Below are 20,953 nucleotides of genomic sequence, written 5' to 3' on the forward strand. Positions count from 1 at the left end.
ATTAATAATCAACAAATTATCTCACGAGACAGTAAAAAAAAAGTGTAAATAAAAATTTACGCAAAAATGACCAACAAAAAACCCAAACAAACACACGAAATAAATAAATTAATTAAAAAAAAAAAACATGAAATATCAATTGACATAATTCATCAAACAACAAACGATAATAAAAACTCACTAGAGAGGAACTTTGAAACTTACGCGAACGCATATATCGAACTTATGTTAAATTCGCGCTACATAATGCAACAGGAACCCGGAGCGCATTGCACCGCGGCTCGTTGCAAACTGCGGTTTCGCAAAGACGACAGCTGCAGCAAGCGAGACCGATGCATCCATTCGGGGGAAGGCATATATATACACACACACACACACACACACATACAAATGGTACACATGTGAACTGACACGTGTGGTTGAGAGAACATATATGCACGTACGATGCAATCGGACGAGTATAGAACGTGTTAAAAAAAGAGTAAGATACAGAGAGGAAGATAGAACGAAAGAGAAAGAGAGAGAGAGAGAGAGAGAGAAAGATTTGTGTTTGTGTATGAAAGAAAAAAGAGGAAAAAGAATAAAGAGAGAGAGAGAGAGAGAGAAGAAGAATTTTCTATCTCTCTTTTTCTCATTGACCGCAGAAATTCGCTCTTCAGATTGGATAGTCGAAAGAGAGAAGTAGGGTTCGGCCAATCATCTCTCATTGCACTCTCCCGGTGCACCGACCTTTCTTTCCCTCTCTTTCTCTACCCTTAACTCCTTGAGAAGTGGAGAAAGTCTCTGAGTGCAACGCGACCATCCACAGGTGGTGGTGGTGGTGGTGGTGGTGGGGTGGTAATAGTAGTGGTAGTGGTAGTAGTGGTGGTGGTTGTGACTCGTGTTTCTGCACAAGTAGTAAGAACCAACGGTATGGTCAGACTACGAGTGCTTGGAAACTTCAATGCGCGGGAAAAACGGTAAGGAAAAGTCAAACGATACCGCGTTTTATAAAAAAAAAAGAAAAAAAAAAGAAATCAACCACGTGATGAATACAGAGAATTATAAAAATTTTAAAAATGGTCAGTTTATTAAGAAGAAAAAAATGTAAAGAGATAAAAATAAACTCACCCTCGCAGAAAAGGGTGACATCAGCGAGTCTGTCGCTTTGGAATAAATTCGAGAAGGCCGTTGCTAGATTGGTGCCGAAACTGTTCCATTTAAGACAAAATTGTTGCTGATGAGAGTCCATGATGCCACCCTTAGACCCAACCACCCCGTAATCTTCGCTACCTCTGTTGTCACTGCCACCTTCGAACAGGTTGCGCCCTTCTTTGTTGCGCTCGTGCCCAACTGTTCTTCCAACTGAAACAGAAATTATTTATTCATTAGTATACGTAGTACATATCTTTGAAAACCGATTTGATATTATTGATCGATTATGAGAAAGAATGAATAGGTGAATTGTAGTTTCGTTTAATAATATACGAGTATATGAATTTAGGGTGCGTGTGTGTGTATATTCAAGGTTGATCACAATTAGTAAGAAATAATTTTATTGGATTGATTTGTTCGAGATTTTATGAAATATATTTTATATATTATTATTTTTTTAATATATATTTTACAATATGCAACAAGCATAAAATAAAAAAAAATAAAAATAAAAATAGAAAAATATATATCGTTTAAATGTTTCAAAGCTAAATAATGAAAAAAAAAAGTTCCTAAGCATTGTTTTTATTAATAATTAAAGTAATATATTAAAATAAATTTAATATATTATTAATTTTTTTTTAAATATATTATAAAATATGCGACAAACATAAAAAAAAATAGAATAAATATAATAAATATACTATTGAAAATAAAATAAATATAATAAATAAATATTCTATTTTATATATAAATATTAAAATAGAATATATATATATATAATAAATATATTATAAATATATAATAAATATACGACAAACATAAAACAAAAAAAAAATTAAAAAAATAAACAATGTTCAAATTTTTCAAAACTACATTAAAAATAAATTCCTATATATTATTTTTATTAATATTAATATTAATATTTATATATTAAAATATATTTAATATATTATTATTTTTTTTTTTTTAATATATCACAAAAAAATATGCGACAAACATAAAATAGAAAAATATACATCGTTCGAATTTTTCAATATTAAATAAATAAAAAAAAAAAATAAAAACAATTTCTAATTTTACGTTCGACGTAAGAAAAAAAAAAAAAGGCACCACTTAAACATAAAATTATTGTTGATTGGATACACGATTAATGGATGACTGCAATCGCTAACTTCTATATATAATCTCGATGCGATCTTGATGAATTAGGTTGATATCGATGGTGCCATACGAAGCAAGGCCATTCGAATTAAAAAACGCGGAATAGTAAATATTTCGCCAGTTATACGATTACTATATACCACCTAACCAAAAAAAAAAAAAAAATAATAATAATAATAACAAGAAGATAAAACATCGAAAATACAACGTTTTTTTTTTTGTATTTCCCCTACTGACCTAATTAAAAGAAATACAAAAAAAAACACACACACACACACACACAAGAAATACACGGTTCAGTTATATTCGATGAAATTTCGTTAACACGAATCGTAACGTCGTTTATCAGTGACATAATGCATCGAGATATTATCAACGAGCTATAAAAATACGAAAGAAATCGAACGATGACGAAAAAAAGAGATAGAGATAGAGAGAAAGAAAGAAAGAGATAGAAAGAGAAAGAAAGAATAAGAGAGAGAGAGAGAGAAAGAAAGAGAAACATAATCAATTGCATAAATCAAACTTGTTTTTATTGATTCTCTTTCTCTCACTCTCTCTCTCTCTCTCTCTTCTCTCTCAAGTGAGAGAATTTAATAAATAAACGCAGCTATTAAAGATCAATAAATTAAATTCGTCTGCGGGACGATAATGTCAAGTTAGTTTTGACCAATCCCCACGCAATATAAACCCTTCTTCCTATTGCTGATCAACTATACAAAAAAAAAAATAAATAAATAAAAAATTTGGGAAAATGAATAAACCAAAGTAAAAATTAAGTTAAAAAAAATTTAATAAAAAAGGTAGATATTATATATATATATATAATATCTACCTTTATATATATAATTCGTAACCTATTTATTATATATGTATATTATTAATATATTAAATATATTATTAAAAAAGGTAAATATATATATATATATATATATGATAAAAAAATAAAAAAATAAAAATAAAAAAATAGAAACAACCTACCAAAATAGATCCAAGATGGTGGTAGTAGTAGTAGTATTACTACTTGGGAATTACCGATCGTCGTAACCGGTTGTCAAACGTAAAGACAAAGATGTATCCGATAAGCGTAGTCTATTCATGAAACTTGCCGAGATTCTTTTTTTCAACGACGAAATTTACGCACTACTGCTATCTCTATCTCTATCTGTCTTACACACAACACCCCTCTCTCTCTCACTCTCTCTCTCTCTTACACATACATACACTTTGTCTTTCTTTCCGTTTCTCCCTCTTCTTGTCACACAATTTCAAATGTAACAACGTTTTACTGAACGAGAAGTGATATATACATATATATATATATGTATATCTTTCTTCTTTCTCTTTCTCGTATTATTCACCTTGTAATCGGCACTGTGAACGAAACGAAACGAAACAAACAAAAAAAAAACAGATCAATGTACAGAGTATGTTGCGTACACGTGTCTCTTGGCGCACATATCCACACGAGTTCCTCTCCTCCACCTTACGAGAAAAAAACTTTCTCTTTCTCTCTCTCTGTCTCTGTCTCTCTCTCTCTTTCTCTTTATCTATCTATCTTTCTCTTTCTATTACTCCTTTCACTCGCACATATAACAAAAATCGATTTAAACAAACGTCGAGGTAGTTAACACAATCAATTTACGATGACGATGAAGATGGACAACACAACAACCCCACCCTCAACGATGACGACGATCACACGTCGTCGATGAAGTAATAACAAAAATATACATAAAAAAAAAATAAAACAGAGAAAGATATATATATAAATCTATATTATATATATATAAGATAGATCACCGAGAGACGAGTTAGCAAAAAAAAAAAGTAAAAATTGTTCAAAATTCCCGCGCTTTTTCCCGCACAAATTGACTTTCAAATCAAAACTTTTGCTACGCGATTGCGTTAAGTGGAGATTAGGGGCAGGAAATAAGGAAAAAAAATAAAGGATAATAATAATAATAATAATAATAATAATAACAATAATAAGATAAGGTGATAAAGGAAAAAAAGTGTGTAAATAAAAAATAAAACAGTAAAGGTGAGAAGGTGAAAGAAAAAAAAAATAAAAGGAAAAGGTTAGGTAAAGTTATTGGTAAAGGAAATATAGGAAGAAGGATCCGACGAGTAGGAGGACGCGTCGCGAAGAAAAAGAACGTGAATATGGGTCATCGGTGCTGATGCAAATGCGGTTGGACGAAATAGTATGAGTTCGATGGTTTTCGGCACAGCGTTGGCAGCGGTTTTCGGTGGTGGTAGAGTGACGTGAGAGAGGGGAGGGAGAAACAGAGATAGATAGATGAAGAAGAAGAAGGAGGAGGAGGAGGAGGAGGAGGAGGAGGAAAAAGAGGGAGGTGATAGGAGGAACGCACGATTCGACTTTTTTAGAGAGGGTGGGGGCGACAGTGGGGCGACTGCTTAAGGCTATGACTTTGGGTACGCTTTGGTAGTGTCTCTCTCTCTCTCTCTCTCTCTAACTCTCTCTTTTTCTCTATCATACCCCCTCTAATACTTCTAAGGTATCGCTGAATCCCCACCACTATTTGCTACTTTTCGTTCTAACACGTGCCAGGGACGAAATGCGGATTTCTAGCGCCAGTGCCTTCACATTTCTTATTCTTTTACGTATTATTTGAGTGTTTTCAAGAAATTCAATTATTCTTCATTCTTTTTATCTTCTAAAACATTATTTACTTTAATATTTTTTAAACAATCAAACCTCTCTCTCTTTTTCATTTATTTCAGCCTAGTAAGACGTTTTACGTCAATTACGTCATTAAAAGTTCGACACAATTCGTGGATACCTTGAAACGATTTTAACGTCAATTGAATGAATAGAAATACCAACGTGTTTGGATGTTGTTTAATTTAAATACATACATCAAGTCTACTATTATTATTTATCAGGTAAAAAAGAAAAATGAATTCATTTAACGCGTGTTTTGGATGAAATATACGCAAATTATCGATATACAATTTGTTTCATATTCTCTGTGTGATACTCCCTCGCATATTCTCTATTTATCCAAGCTTCGGATGACGTAGATTAGACATCGACATTTTCGAAAACAGGTAACCGCAAATATGATTTTAACCAAAACATACGCGGTGTCACACACCGTTACGTAAAATAAAAAGATGGGAGTAGAATTGTCGTCATCGTTTAAACGAAAAAAAAAAAGAAGAAGAAGTTTTTAAAAAGAGTATATAAAGTAAGTATAATATAAGTTACATTATGTATTATGCATTTTTTATTTTGAAAGATTGAAAAACAAAGTGTATTCCATCCCCTCTACCAATACTTATATAGAAAGTGTATATAGAAAGAATTAGGAACGGGCTTTGGCTTCGGCTGGTTGTTGGGTTCGTTGTCTCAAACCCCGGAGAACCTTCCGGCACGGAAGTGCGATATGGGCTACCGCACGTGTTACGTCACGTCTATTATAAACAGCCGAAAAGTAAAAGAAAGAATGAACACAAGTAATCGTTCATTTCTGCGAATTCATGAAGAGAAACCATAAAATTATTCTCTGTTCATCGTCAAAGTAATTCACATAATGTAGAAAAGTATTAAGCAACAGCAACAACAACAACAACAACAGCAGCAGCAGGAACAGCAAACGCAAACAGCATCTCTCTCCTCCTTCTGCCAAATATTTTCCAATGTTTTTTTTTTTCTTTCTTTTTTCTTCTTTTATTTCCTTTATCACAAAAACGTAGTATTGAAATTATAAAAATTACGTAAGTATGATACGATAAACAAACGTACTTTTTCGTCATTTTTTTTTCTTTTTTCAACTTCTTCCTCTTCTTCTTCTTCTTTGTGAGAGAGTTTCTTTCGAAGATTTCGTAATACCACGTGAAGCATAAAAATAGAATCTCCTTATGATAGATAGAAAGAGAGAGGAAGGAAGAGTTCAGTTTATTCACGATGCAATACGTATCAGCGAGATAAAAATGTACGAAAACGGAGAGGTGGTAGTAGACACGTTGGAAGTCTCTCTCTCTCTCTCTCTCTCTCTCTTGCAACCAAAAGAAAAAAAAGAAAAAAAAAATACGAATATATAAAAACAAGGAAAAAAAAAAACAAACTGTTCATGATACAACGATTTTTTTTCTCAATGAAAAAATAAAAGTCTAATTATTATACCGATTCTTCTCCAATCAAACGTTAAAACTTATCATGCACTAACCAATCAGATTTGTTATTGAAATCTGACGATGATCATAGCAAAAGATTGCTGGCTGCAAAATAAATAATTACGACGAAAATTTTTTCTGCTTCATAATAGATTCAAGCGCAAAAAAAAAAGAGAGAGAGAGAGAGAGAGGAGAGAAGAGTAAAGTAAAAAAAATAAAAAATAAAAAAGGAGAGTAAGAGTCAGGCAGGGAGAAAAGAAGAAGTCTGCAGGAGGGTTCGCACGGGAGACACCTTTATGGAGCCATACCCAAGTGGTGGTGGTAGTGGCAGTGACGGTGGTGGTGATGGTGGTGGTGATGGTGGGAATAGAAAGATGGTTGGATAAAAAGTGGGGGATAGAACCGACACGAGGAGCAGCATAGATTGGTGGGGATGTAGTAGAATTGAGTAAAGTGGGGGAAATGCTGGCGGCGCCGTTGACTCGGATTCTAAAAGAGTGGGGGGGTTGTTGAGGCTCAAGGTCGCTGCGGGGCCGCACGCGCGTCCCTTTGCTGCTGCTGCTATTACACATACATACGTACACACACGCATTATATATGTACGCACTCTCTTTTCTGTGCACACGAAAAAAGAGAAAGAGAGAGAGAGAGAGAGAGATGGACGACGACGCCGAAACGACGGCGGCGACGGGCGTCGGTGACGATGACGACGACGACTATGACGATGAAAACAGCTACTACGGGGGTTGGTGAAGAGTGAAGAGAGGAATGAAAAATATGTGTATGTTAGAGAAAAAGATAGATAGATAGATAGATAGAATTGGTATGTGAATATGTATGTATCTATGTATGTATATATGTATATATATATATTAAGTTGCAGCGCCGAAAAACGGAGTTGCGCGCACGCGCATTTTGTACGCGGGTTGCAGCGTAGGTAGAGCGCGCGCGTTCTTTTTACACTTTCTATCTCATTTCAAAGTGTGTGTGTGTGTACATATATTTTATGCGTATATTAAAGAGAATACTCTGCGTTAGTTTCTAGAGAAGTAATGAGAGGAATAGTGTGAGTGATAGAGAGAGAGAGAGAGAGAGAGAGAGAGAGAGAGAGAGAGAGAGAAAGAGAGTGTCATATGCTTGCGTGAGAACGAATTCACGGTATTACGGTGAATCTTTTATGGCAGGCCGCGCATGTATTATGTCATCCTCTCGAACGAACGAAGCGAAAAATTATCGCATAACGCACCGGGGGACTTGCGACGTTTGGGCGCGGGTTATAAGAAATTTTCGTCGTTTCATTTCGTGGAAATATCTGAAAGCCGTGCAAATTGGGCGCGCCGTTTTGGTAAACGTAATACTTACGATGATGATGATAACGATGATGACGATGAAGATTCTTAATTGCCAATTGGTAAAACACAGATAGAATAAGGTGCAAGAGGATGAGGAGGAGGAGGAGGAGGGGAAGAGGAATCTTTGATCTTTGTTTTCTAATTTTTTTACGTACTTTATATATAAATAAACGAAAAAATATATATATTTCATAGTCTTATAAGTTATTTTAAGCATAAATAATAATAAATAAATAATTATATAAAAAATAATACATAAATAATAATAATAATAATAATAAAAAAAGCTGCGTAATTAAAAAGGAAATTCCTCGGTTAACAGGTTAATTAATTCAATTTTTTATTTAACTTTCCTATAATCCAGGATTTGTCATTTTATTTTAAACATAAATAAAATAATAAAAAATGTTGCGTAATTAAAAAAGAAATATTCCCCAGTTAACAGGTTAATTAATTTAATTTTGATATTTAATTTTCCTACGATTCAAAATTCACCGTTGTGTGTGTGTGTGTGTGTGTCGTCAATTTATGCGATAACAATTTATTATTGCATCGTATCTATTTCGAGGAAAGGTGATTTGTTTCGCGTATTTTATCGAAAGATGAAAAAGAAACCAAAAAAAAAGAAAAAAGAGAGAAAAAAAATACCTGGCTCAATTATAATCAAACTTTGTTCTCGAACAAAACGCAACGTAGAAGAAGAAAATGCGTCAGGTTGATTTAATAAAGATAGAATCGAAGAGGTAAAAACAACACAGGAGACATGGTATAACAATATTACTACGTCCCCTATTTTCCTGCAGAAAGAAAACTGCATTAATGCATTAAGTGCCCCTCCCCCCTAACCCCCTTAACCCCCCTAAACCCCCCTTACCGTACCCGGTAATTTCGTTCTCTCTCTTCGCGTTTTATTTCATTAAGTTAGGTCCCTTTCTTTCTTTCTTTCTTTCTTTCATTCATTTTTTCTCTATCTGTCCTTGTACGACTACGCAGATAAAATTTAAAAAAGGAACAAAAAAAAAGAACATACCACATTTCCGTTTTGACGTAACACGATTCTGTTTTTAGTGATGACTGTTGTAATCATCGTAATATTCGAATGTTGTATTTAATAATAATATTTGATTGGTAACTAAATCATTGTGGATTTTGTTTTACACCTAATTCAGTTTTTTGATAGCAGAGATCAGAGATGAACGTGGCATTATGACACTGCCTGACCAATGGCAAAAGGTCATCAACAAAAGTGGACAGTACCAACCAAACAAATCCGCAATCATTTAGTTGCCAACCCAATAGTTCGATGAATTGTTTTTATTAGTAATAATTAACCCTTTCGTTAAGGGCGTGTTTTCATCTTCCTGCTACTTCTACTGTATGGGGCTGTTACTAATACGTGCTGTATTGAAACTGCATTTTATTTTTGAGTAATTTTGTTGCTGATATTAACAGTTTTCAACCCCTTGCACTAAGTTGAAATTCGGAACAACCCCGTACCTAACCCATGCACCCGAATGGCTACGAAAAGAAACGAAGTGGCAGAGCCCCACTGTCAAAACTTTAATTTTCAAATGTATTGTAATATCAAGTTTAAAAATGTAAATATGTTGTTCAATGTAATTGATGAACAATCATGCGTTCAAATGTAAAAATGTAAGAATGTTGTTCAATGTAATTGATGAACAATCATGCGTTCAAATGTAAAAATGTAAAAATGTGTTCAATGTAATTGATGAACAATCATGTGTTCAAATGTAAGAATGTATTCTAAGTGGCACGTAAACTGCATTGAGAAACAAGATATAAAATACACATATATATATATAAAGAAGAAAAGAGAAGAGATAAGATCTCATTCAAACATTTATACTTTGCCCGAGATTTAAGAGCACGAGTCAGACTCGTGATATTCGCGTTTGACATGAAATTTAATAACGAGCCTGACTCTTCATCATCAAGTTTGACCGAAAATTTTCATCACGAGTCAAATTCGTCATATTCAAGTTAGACCTCAAATTTTCATCACGAGTCAGACTCGTGTTATTCAAATTTGATCTAAAATGTTCAACACGAGTTAGACTCGTGAAAATAGTGCAAGGGTTTAATTGAAAGAAACAAAACATTAAAATAACACGCCCATAATGTGATATTTGATGTGCCATAACTGCATTATGTTTATCGTATGTAAAATACGTGATATTTTATGCAAAACCACAATAATGGTCTATAGTAACGAAAAGGTTAATATTTCATATATATATATCGTGTAATAAATTGCAGTTTTAATATCATTGAAGTTACTTTCAAGTTATTAAAATGAGAATAAAGTTAAAAGTAAGAAGAAGAAGAAGAAGGGCAAAGAAAAAAAAGAAAAAGGATATGGGAAGGGGAATTTTGTAAAACGTCACATAGGAATGAGAAGATGGTCGTAAAAAAATATAGCAAGAGGGAGGGAATGAGGGGATGGGAGGGAGGATGTCAAATAGAGTGGATACTGCAACAAAAAAAAAGAAAGTACGTATCGCAATCGACGATCATCGTCAACCCTCTCTCACTCACTCACTCACTACTACTACTACTACTACTATTCCCTACAATATTTCTCAACCCCTTTTTTTAAAAAGACAAGAGTAATAGAAAAAGAGAGAGAAAGAGAGAAAGAAAGAAAGAAAGAGGGAATGGTTTGGTCCAGAGAAATTTTGAATCCTAACAATAATCGCCGTAGGGTAGATAAAATTCGTGCCGATGAAAAAAAACAAAAAAGAAAGCAAAGAATGAAGAAGAGTGAGTTGTAACCAATGATATCAGTCGTATTTTACAAAAGGGTGCAACAATAATGATTGGAATGATGAAGGATGAACAATGATTATTATGACGATAACAAAAAATATTCTATACCATATTATAAGAAAGAGTATGAAACAATTTTTACAGTAATATCAAAACAAAAATATATATATATATATATATATTTATAATAAAAAATAAGAAATTTAGTTAACACTAGAAAAATATTATATTATATATACTTTCAATTTATTTATTATTTATTATTATATATTATATTATATATATGTATTATTACTGTAGAATTGTGTAACGAATATACAACGAACGATTGATAATTTTCCTACGAATAATTAAAGTGCGTGACGTATTTGAAATAAATTACATTTAAAAAAAAAGTAAATTATAACATCTATTATGAATGAAAGATTTTACAGTACTCGTAAATTAACAAAAAAAAAAAAAAAAAAAAAAATGTTATCATCATCAATGATATGAAAAAATTAATCGAATGAAAAATGAACAAAATAATTCGAACGAGAAAATAATTCGCACTACTCACCTATTTCGCGTGATAACAATGATAGTAATCCACACCCTATATTTCCTAAAAACATCACCTACACACTTGTCATACATACACACATACATGCATACATACATACATATATATATATATTCTTCTTTTTTGAAACGTTACTGAAATTATTAACAGCACAGATCTTTTTCAAGTACAATATTCCTATCTTTTCGTCCAACAATATCTGTTGTATTTTTTTTTTTTTTTGGTCTCTGTCCTATACATATATCTTTCTTTCTTTTTCTATTCCCTTAGAGAGAAAAAAAAAAAGACAAATACGTAAGAAGGGTCGAGGAGACGAAGCCACGAAAATGTTTCATGGGGGATGTCACCACTGAGAAGAGGAGGTCGAGAATCGCGAATGTCATCATCGTTGGTTGTTGTCGTCGTCGTCGTCGTCGTTGTCGTCAAAAATCACTGTGTTGAAAGAAATAGAAAAAAAAAAAGAAAAAGAAAGAATAAAAAAATAAAAAAATAGAAAAGTGACGACGACAAATAACAAAAGAGAAAAGAAATGAGCGCGAAAATAGCTTTGCATTTGAATTTGGTTTCCTATCTCCTCCCCTTTACTTTTGACACTCATGAGAAAAAGAAAAAAAAAGAAATAAAATAAAATGTAAAAGAAAGAAGGAAAAAGAGAAAGAGATGGAAATAGAAATGAACAGAAGGAAAGAGAGAAAGAGAGAGGAAGATATAAAAAAAAAAAAAATATGATAAGAAATGTTTAACAAAAAAAAAAAAAACCTTGAATTTGATTTCTTATACCCTCCCCTTAACTTTTGATGGCTCACGAGACAAAAAATAATTAAACGAAAGACAAAGACAAAGAAAGAGAAAGAGAAAGCGAAAGAGATAGAAATAGAAATAGAAATAGAAAGAAAGAGAGAGAGAGAGATATATATATATAAAAAATGGTAAGAAATGTTTAAGAAAAAAAAAAACCGGAAATCTTCAAATATTTAATGAAATGTCTTTAGAAATATTTTTCATGGTTTGGGTTTGATTAAACAACACAACAAAGAAGAAGAAACACATACCACCCGTTTCTAACTCATACACTGATTTGAATCGTACTGCTGTCCTATGAGAAACTAGCTTAGGCTCATGGTGTTCTTTCTCTTCTAACTCATCATCTCTCCCACTCTTTCTTTCTTCCTTTCTTTCTTTCTTTCTTTCTTTCTTTCTTTTTATGTTTTCCTATGTCTGTCTCTTTTCCTTACTCATACTCTTACTCTTTACTCTTTCGTTCTTCTTTCTTTTTTACTCTTTATACGTTGGCCCTAAGTTAGAGGAGAAGAAGAATCTTTCTTTTAGGCCACAAATCGGTAACGTACTAGAAAACCTTGGGCCCTTTATTACATTAGTGTACACTCAAACCTTTAGATTTGTACGTTGAAATATTTTTCAATGTAGAAATTTTTTCAAAGTTAGATAAATAATGTATAATTTATAATTTTAATAAATAAGATAAATTGTAGATAAATAAAATAGATAATTCTTACATTGATGATTGTAGAAAAATTAGAAATTTGTAGAATTAAGAAATAAAGATTTTTAAGATAAATAAATAAAGAAATAATTTTTATTTTTATAAAGAAAAGTTTGTAAAATTAAGAATGTTTTATTTTAAGTAATAAATAAATGAAGAATTAAAAATTAAAAATTAAATAATATACTTAATAAATTAAATATAAATAACTATAAATAAATTAAAAATTTAAATTAAGAATAAAGAATTTGTAAAATTAAAAATTCTAACATTGTAGAAATATTTCAATTATCAATGATATTACAAATAATAATAATATAATAATAATAATAATAATAATAATACTAATAATAATTAATATTAGGTACGATCTAGTTTTCCCGCTAAATTTGATATTAAATATTGTCACATCTTATTAAAAATTTATTTCTATAAATATATAATAAATAAATAATAATAGGTTATACTTCACTTCTATTTTAGTAATTCTACGAATACAATATTTTTTATTTTGAATAATTTAAAGTATAGAAAAAGGTAAAATAAAGTAGAATTATAAATAAATTATTTTATTAATAATTAATTAATATTATTTTAAATAATATTAATATTATTATATTAAACAATATCAATTTAAATTTATTTTTTATTTAAATATTATTTAATAAAATAACGTAAAATACAAAAAAAAAAAAGTATATATTACCCATGCAACATTGTTCAACTTATCACCCAAAAAAAAAAATAAAAAAAATGTTCAAAACAACCTAATTTACATTAAACATTTATATTTATGCATAATTTATTATATATTTATTATATTATTTAATTTATTATATTATATTCATCTATAAAATTACGTTATGTTTAATTTATTTCAATGACTTTTTCTATTTTTCTATTTTCTTTTTGATCTACGATCGATTAAAGTTAAGTCTTGCGATTAATCGAATAATACGATCGTTGTTACGATTAAAATAATCATAATTTTAATGTTAATACTGTTGATACTTTAAAACGACATTATTCCTACTCTTGTCATCTCTATAATAATTTATAATAATAATAATAATAATAATAATAATAATAATATTTATGGTGCGTTTTGAAATAGGGAGAAGATATACGAAATTACGTCGCATTCCAATGATTCTAAAAGAGAGGAGGAGTAGAAAGGAAGAGGAGGAGGAGGAAGAGGAAGATGAGGAGGAATTCGAGCATCCTTTTTTCTCTGTTTTTTTTTTGTCTTCCTCTACTCTTTTTAACAAACTCTCCTATAAGAACTGCGTCATTTTGCTTTGAAACCTAAACGAGCACGCGGTAATAAATTTCCCTTAAAATCGTAGATCGTTAATATTTTCCATAGAATTAAAGAATGAAATAGAAACACGGGAAACACATTTCTCTATGAAAGAAATGTTTGGTTCGTTATTTAAGAAGAACAAAAAAAAATGAATGAAAAGATAATAGAAACGTTGTTTATCAAGCCATAGAAAATCAACCTAACATCCCATCAATATAATACCGTTAGGTGAACAGGTTGCACGTATTTTGCGTGTGCTTCTTACGTGAGTACAGACAGACACGTGCATGTAATGCACAAAGTTTCGTGTCTCTTCCAGGAATCCCATAAGAACGAATTTCAAATTAGAATTTGATCGAAACGAGTCCAATGAAAATATTAATAAAAAAGAAAAAACAACAAAATGATCATCAAATTGAATAATAATATTAACAATAAATCTTTTATTCAATGATTTCAAACTACTCACACGTCTACGTCTCGCGCACGTCCTTATCCCACCACCTCCTCCTCCACCTCCACCTCCTCCTCCCTCATACACTCGATCGTAGATCCTCTTGGATAATTTCGTTAATATCATCCGGTGGTAAGATCCACCATGTATAATAATCAATCACCACCAACCAACCAACATCATATACATATATATATATATTATGTAAATAATAATACGTAGTATAAGTTATATAATTAATTATAATTATCGATCGACGATCGAGAGTTCTCGCGAGAAACAATTTGATATTTATATTCTGTTTATTATATTTATATTAGTATTTTATTTTTATTTAAATTTTCTTGTCAAATCAAAAATAATGTCGCTCGCGAATAAACAGGTGAAAACGTTGTTGGTGTTGCGTTCTACCTGGCGGATGAAACCACCATGGATTGACCAGGACTGGTTGTTGGTTGCTGGTACCCTCGCTGACAGGGGCGTACATCCTCCACCGACTACGTCACGCCCGTCACTACCGCCCTGTGCGGCTGCACCCCTGACTACTGCTTACAATCCACCACCACAACCAACCACCACCACCACTACTAACACACAACTACTACCTCTCTCTTTCTCCCGGGATTCCTGTCATTTCCCCTTCCTCGACGTACGCAAGAGGGTTGCAAGGTTATACCACCACCACCACCACCACTCCTCCTCCAACGTCGTCGTCGACGTCGTCAACGACGTCCTCCACCAACGACCAACCAACCTTCTCCCGCCACCTCCACCACCACCACCTACGATTCCAACGTCCAGAACCCAGACCTAGCCACCCCCGCCACGCATTATCTCTCTCTCTCTCTCTCTCTCTCTCTTCTTTTTCTCTTTCTATACTTTTCCTTACCCCACTACTCCCCCTGCTGCTGCTGCTTCTGCTGCTGCTGTTGCTGCTGCTGCTACTTTCCTTGCCTTACCCTGCGTTCTACCTAGCCTTCCCTTACCTTCCCTTCGTTTACCATCCCTTCGCACGTTCCTTTCCTTTCCACGCACAACCACCACCACCACGACCATCACTTTCGCTAGAAAGTCCTCTGAACGATCCTCTCTCTCTCTCTCTCTCTCTTTCTTTTTACGTAGGTTGGTATTTCAAAGCCAGGGCTGACGTTGCAAGGGGCGGCGCACCATCATCATCATCTCGACTTTTTCCCTCCTCTTTCTTATCTCTGCCCTATCTTCTTCTTTTTTTTTTTCTTTTTTTGTTATTTTTCTACTTGTCCTTGTCTTCTTCCTTTATGACACTCGAAAAAAAAAAAAAAAAGACTCTTCTTCTTTTCTCGATCGATATTTTTATACCCACGTAGGTTTTCATCCTATTATTTTGATTTCCTATTTGATTTGACTATTTTATTATTAAACAAATACGATATCAGGTGACTATTAACAAAAGTTTTTTTTTATTAATCCAAAAATAAAATAATTTTTATAATGGTGTTATCTTTTTGGAGAAATATCATGAGACACATTTGTGTGATTTAATTAAATGCACACCTTGAGTCAACGTTAAATGTGGAATGTTTTTATTACTAATGGTTACCAAAGAGAAGGTTATATTTTCTATAAAAAACCATTAGAAAAACGAAACTTAGTGTTGATATTTGTTAATCAAATGAGGCAGGTGATAGACACCGAATTGTTTTCGTTTTTAGGAGTATCACAACGACACAGAACACGATAAGCATGAAAAAATATTGCCCTGACGTAAACTACAGAAACGTGGTATTTTTTTTTTTTTTTTTTACAACTATTTCAGCATTCCCTTTTTTACAATTCTAATTAAGATAAGATAAAAACAAAACTAAACTATTAAACAAATAAGAACGTAAACTCAAATAAAGATGACACGTTTTAACAAACAACAAAATTAAATATAAATGCAACAAGTTAAAAAAAAATAAAATAATGTATCGATATTGATGATATTATTTGTGTGTGTGTGTGTGTGTTTGTGATAATGGCACATGAAAAACTTGTGACGGTACTGAGCAAAAGTTTTGCTGGAGGGGAGAACAACCTTGCAAGCCCTCACACTCGTATCTTAGAGATGGAGTAGTATAGTTGCGCTGATGTGGTGATGGTGATGGTGGTGGTGGTGGTGGTAGGTAGGGCCTAAATTTTTGGAGCTTGGTAGAATCAGTGAGAAGGACGAAGGGGGTTGAAAAGAGCGTCAGAAGGGGAAGAAGAAGAAGAAGAAGAAGTGCGTCGAGTACGAACTGGCAGAATGAGAGAGTGAGAGAAAGAGAAAGTGAAAAGGGAGGAGGGGGTTGAAGGGAGAGAAAGAGGAGGAGGAGAAGGAGGAGGAGGAGAAGGAGGAGGAGGAGGAGGAAGAAAAGAGGAGGCAGAGCAACCTGCACCCGGCAACAGCCCCCGACCTCGGAAGAACTAATCATTAACCTCCTTTCACCCTCCCTCAAATGTTTCTTCCAACTCGACCACCTTTAGCTTCACTTTCACCTGTACAATATTTACTTCTATCTCTATCTCTCTCTCTCTTTCTCTCATTCACTTTCCCCCTTTCTTACTCTCTCTCTCTCTCTCTCTCTCTCTCTCTCTCTTTCACTTTCGTTGACACTGTTGATCGTACTATATTCTCACACTTTCCTTCTCAATCTTACATTAGATTATAAGACTATCCGAAACTACCACTACCACTAACAACACCACCCATCCACCCACCAACCCACATTCTCTCAAACGACTATTTTATTACAACTACCATTGCGTTACGTCACTTTCGCCAGTCTCGAAGCTCCTTCTCTCCATCTCGACTTCGATTTCGAACGTCCTATCGACCTCCAAACCTTGACGTGACTTTCCGTGCGTACACGTTCCACGCATCCCTCCATGTCGCCCACCCTCCGGCAAACCAGCAACTACCACTACCACCAACACACCAAGCAAGCACTTTGCCTCGATATCGGCAAGGATCTTTAAAGTCGATATTTCTCTTTCTCACTACTCTCTCTCTCTCTCTCTCTCTCTCTCTCTCTTCTTTATGCTTTAACCTCTCTCTATGTACCACCTTACTTTATTCTTATTCTTCTTCTTAAATTCTCAATGGAAGAAAAATGTGTGTGTATATATATATGAAAAGGGTGTCAGAGGGTTGTATTTTTTTCTTTTTTTGATAAAAGTTGTCAGCACATTCTACTTTTAAAGATGATAATAATAATAAGAAAAAAATAATGTTATATAAAAATAGATCATTTAAAGTTGTATTCAAAAGTTATATAATATGAAAAATGTGTATGTATATATAAAAAGGGTGTCACAAAGGTTTTTTGTATGCAAAAAATTGTCAGTGTATTTAACGCACAAAAATAAGAAAAAATAAATGAAAGATTAATTCAAAATTTATAATAAAAATTGTCAAATTGTTTAAATTGTGTTGCTTTATGTTGTATAAAAATACGTATAATGTTTTTACGTAAAAACATCTCAAACACCCTGTAATGTATAAAACGTTAAAAATATATTTCATAAAATATTAACATTTCTATAACATTTAATTTATATTTTTATACCTACGATAAAAAGAATGAAATTGATTGATATAAAAAAAAAAAAAATAGAGTTGCATTAAAAGAATAAAGTACAATTGCAAGAGGCGAGTGCATCGGTGCGTGCATCCGTAATAAAAAAAAAATAAAATAAGACCATTGAAAGTTCAAACAATATTATGTCATACGATATTTTTTCTTATCATGTTTTTTTTTTTAATATTTTTTATTTAAATAAAAAGTGCACTTGTTAACACGTCCCAGTTCTCAAAATTACTCTACATATATATATACAGGGTGAATCTTGTAACTGGAACGGGTAATAACTTTTTTTTAACTAACAATAGAAAAAAATGGATAGAGGAAAAAGGTTATATGGCACAATGAATGTCAACTTTCTATGACGTTACTTTTTTTTGAAAATGCATCGATGCATTTACGAAATGCTCTTTATTTACGAACGCTCTATATGCAGTTGCACTTTTTTTCTTTTTTTTTTTTTAACTTTGGAACTTTATATTCTTTTTTGCACTATTCGATTCCTTTTTTTATTCTGCGTAAAAAAGTATTAAACGAAGGTCATCGAAATGTCAATAGTTTACGAGATATTTGATGTTTTATATCAGCAATGTACAGGGTGAATCTTGTAACTGGGACGGGTAATAACTTTTTTTTTAATTAACAATAGAAACAAATGGATAGAGGAAAAAGTTATATGGCACAACAAATGTCAATTTTCTATGACATTACCTTTTTTTGAAAATATATATATATATATGTGTGTATTCAATGAAAATTCAACTTGTATCTACGTAGATAATTCGATTTAAAATTCATATGAAAATAATTAAATAAAAACAATTGAAGAAAAAAATAAAAAAAAAAATAAAATACAATAAGAAATAGTTGATTTTTTCCGTATCAATTTTTTTTTATTTTTTTTCTATTTTTATTTCAATAAAAAGTGCAACTAACACGTCCCAGTTTTCAAAATTACCCTACATATGCATATATCTATATATGTGATCATTGAAAATTCAACTGGTATATTCACGTAAGATAATTAAAATAAAAAATCATATGAGAACATAATTAAATAATAACAACTTAAGAACAAACAAAAAAACAATATAAAAAATTGTTTAAATATTTTTTTTACAAAAAAAAAAGAAAATATCTATTTTCCCATAAAATGTGAAGTAGTATTTTCCACAATGTAGTTTGTTATATTAACGAGAATGACGAGGTAATATTCTGCCATTGGATCGAATTGAGGGAAAGAAAAGCGTGAAAGGGGGTGGGAGGGAGGGATGGTCGATCACAGACGCGGACGATCCTCCATTTAAATAATTCAATGGACAAACGAAAGAGAACGAGTTGGTATGCTCTCGACGCGGTGTTGTATCTTCGCGAACGATCGATGTCATGGGGGTGAGGGTGAGGAAGAGGGAGGACAGAAAACGGGAGAGTAGGTGAGGGTGGAGGATATGCTGTACTCGTAGGAACACACACACACACACACATATGCACACAATATACGCACATTTATATATGTATATGTATACATTAGGATGAAGTAGACGAAATTACTCCATTTTGTGTCGGCTACGTGGGAATTAGCCCTTTATCCGCTTATGTATCTTGATTTATGCGCCGTGTACTACCGATGATACGATCTTTGACTAGTTTACTTCGCTACTATTACAATCGGACTCAATATTGCGAAATGAATGTCACGTGACGAGTGAACGTTAATGACTGAATGTTGAAAATGTTGGAAAATAATTTTGTATTAAGGGTGAAATACATTTTAAACTTGGGCACTTTTGTTAGTCGTTTCATTAATTATAAATAAAAGTTAAATCAAATCACATAGAAATATCATATGACACGGATAGGCATCATTTTATATTTTGTATGTTGATGCATCGATACTATCTGGTTGCAATTGCATTTTATTGTTTCTTTTCTTTTTTTTTTTTTTGTAACTAATTGATTCGTTTTTGTTCTGTGTACAAAAATACTAGTCAATGTTTATTAATTAAATGTAGATATTTTTAATATGTAGAATAAAGAAATTAGAAATAGTGTTGTAAATAATCAAGTGCAATTGCACCTGATATGATGTGCATTAGTATATTTATAGAAAATATTGGAATATGATATTTTTCATTATCATTATCTTTCTATTTGTAGAATTGTCGGTATTTTTTAAATGTACGATAAAGAAATTAGAAATAATGTTAAATTGAATAATAAAGTGCAATTGCACCTTGCAGGTGTATTGATACATTCATAGAAAAAATTAGAATATGATATTTTTCATTATCATTATCTTTCTATTTGTAAAATTGTCGGTATTTTTTAAATGTACGATAAAGAAATTAGAAATAATGTTAAATTGAATAATAAAGTGCAATTGCACCTTGCAGGTGTATTGATACATTCATAGAAAATATTAGGATATGATATTTTTAGTTATCATTATCTTTCTATTTGTAATTAATAAAAAGCAATGACTTTACAGACCCCAAATTACAAAAATCACTATGTACTTTCAAAAACTAGTAATTGCACCTGATAGGTGCATCGGTACATTCATAGAAAAAAAGTTAGAATATGATATTTTTCATTATCATTATCTTTCTATTTGTAATTAATAAAAAGCAATGACTTTACAGACCCCAAATTACAAAAATCACTATGTACTTTCAAAAACTACGATTTGATTCGTTAAAAAATATTTCTAGAATCACTAGAATAATATAAATAAAATCGAATATAATATTTTTCTATAAAAACGATTAGTATTACGTGTTCATATAGTCTTTAAGAAATCGATTAGGGAGTTAAGAACAAAATCGGCGTAAACATGAACGTTGTGTAAAAAAAACTAAGAAAAAAAAACAGAAAAAGAGAGAGAGAGAGAGAGAGAGAAAGAAAAAAAGAATAAAAATATAAAAATAATAATAAAAAAATGAAAGAAAAATATAGGAAGGAAAAAA

At 31.9% G+C, this 20,953-nt stretch overlaps 1 protein-coding gene across 4 annotated transcripts in view; it reads right to left on the reverse strand.

The window, feature by feature from the left end:
* The window catches only part of chinmo (Chronologically inappropriate morphogenesis), a 96,065-nt gene that overhangs the window by 71,511 nt on the left and 3,601 nt on the right, over positions 1 to 20,953 (reverse strand). The window contains exons 1-2 of one of the 4 annotated variants that reach the window (XM_089172999.1): positions 14,818 to 15,140; positions 1,111 to 1,344 (exon numbers count right to left, since the gene is read on the reverse strand). In XM_089172999.1, coding sequence (XP_089029125.1) covers positions 1,111 to 1,344; positions 14,818 to 14,893 — 310 coding nt within the window. In that variant the 5' untranslated portion in view covers positions 14,894 to 15,140. Of the gene's footprint in view, positions 1 to 1,110; positions 1,345 to 3,279; positions 3,665 to 14,421; positions 15,141 to 20,953 lie in introns of those variants that run through there. The other 3 variants (XM_089173000.1, XM_089173002.1, XM_089173001.1) reach the window with 3 other exon arrangements.

Source organism: Polistes dominula, unplaced genomic scaffold, assembly GCF_049000335.1.
Source record: "Polistes dominula isolate Pdom_NZ unplaced genomic scaffold, Pdom_raw_medaka contig_22, whole genome shotgun sequence".
NCBI classification, from domain to species: domain Eukaryota; kingdom Metazoa; phylum Arthropoda; class Insecta; order Hymenoptera; family Vespidae; genus Polistes; species Polistes dominula.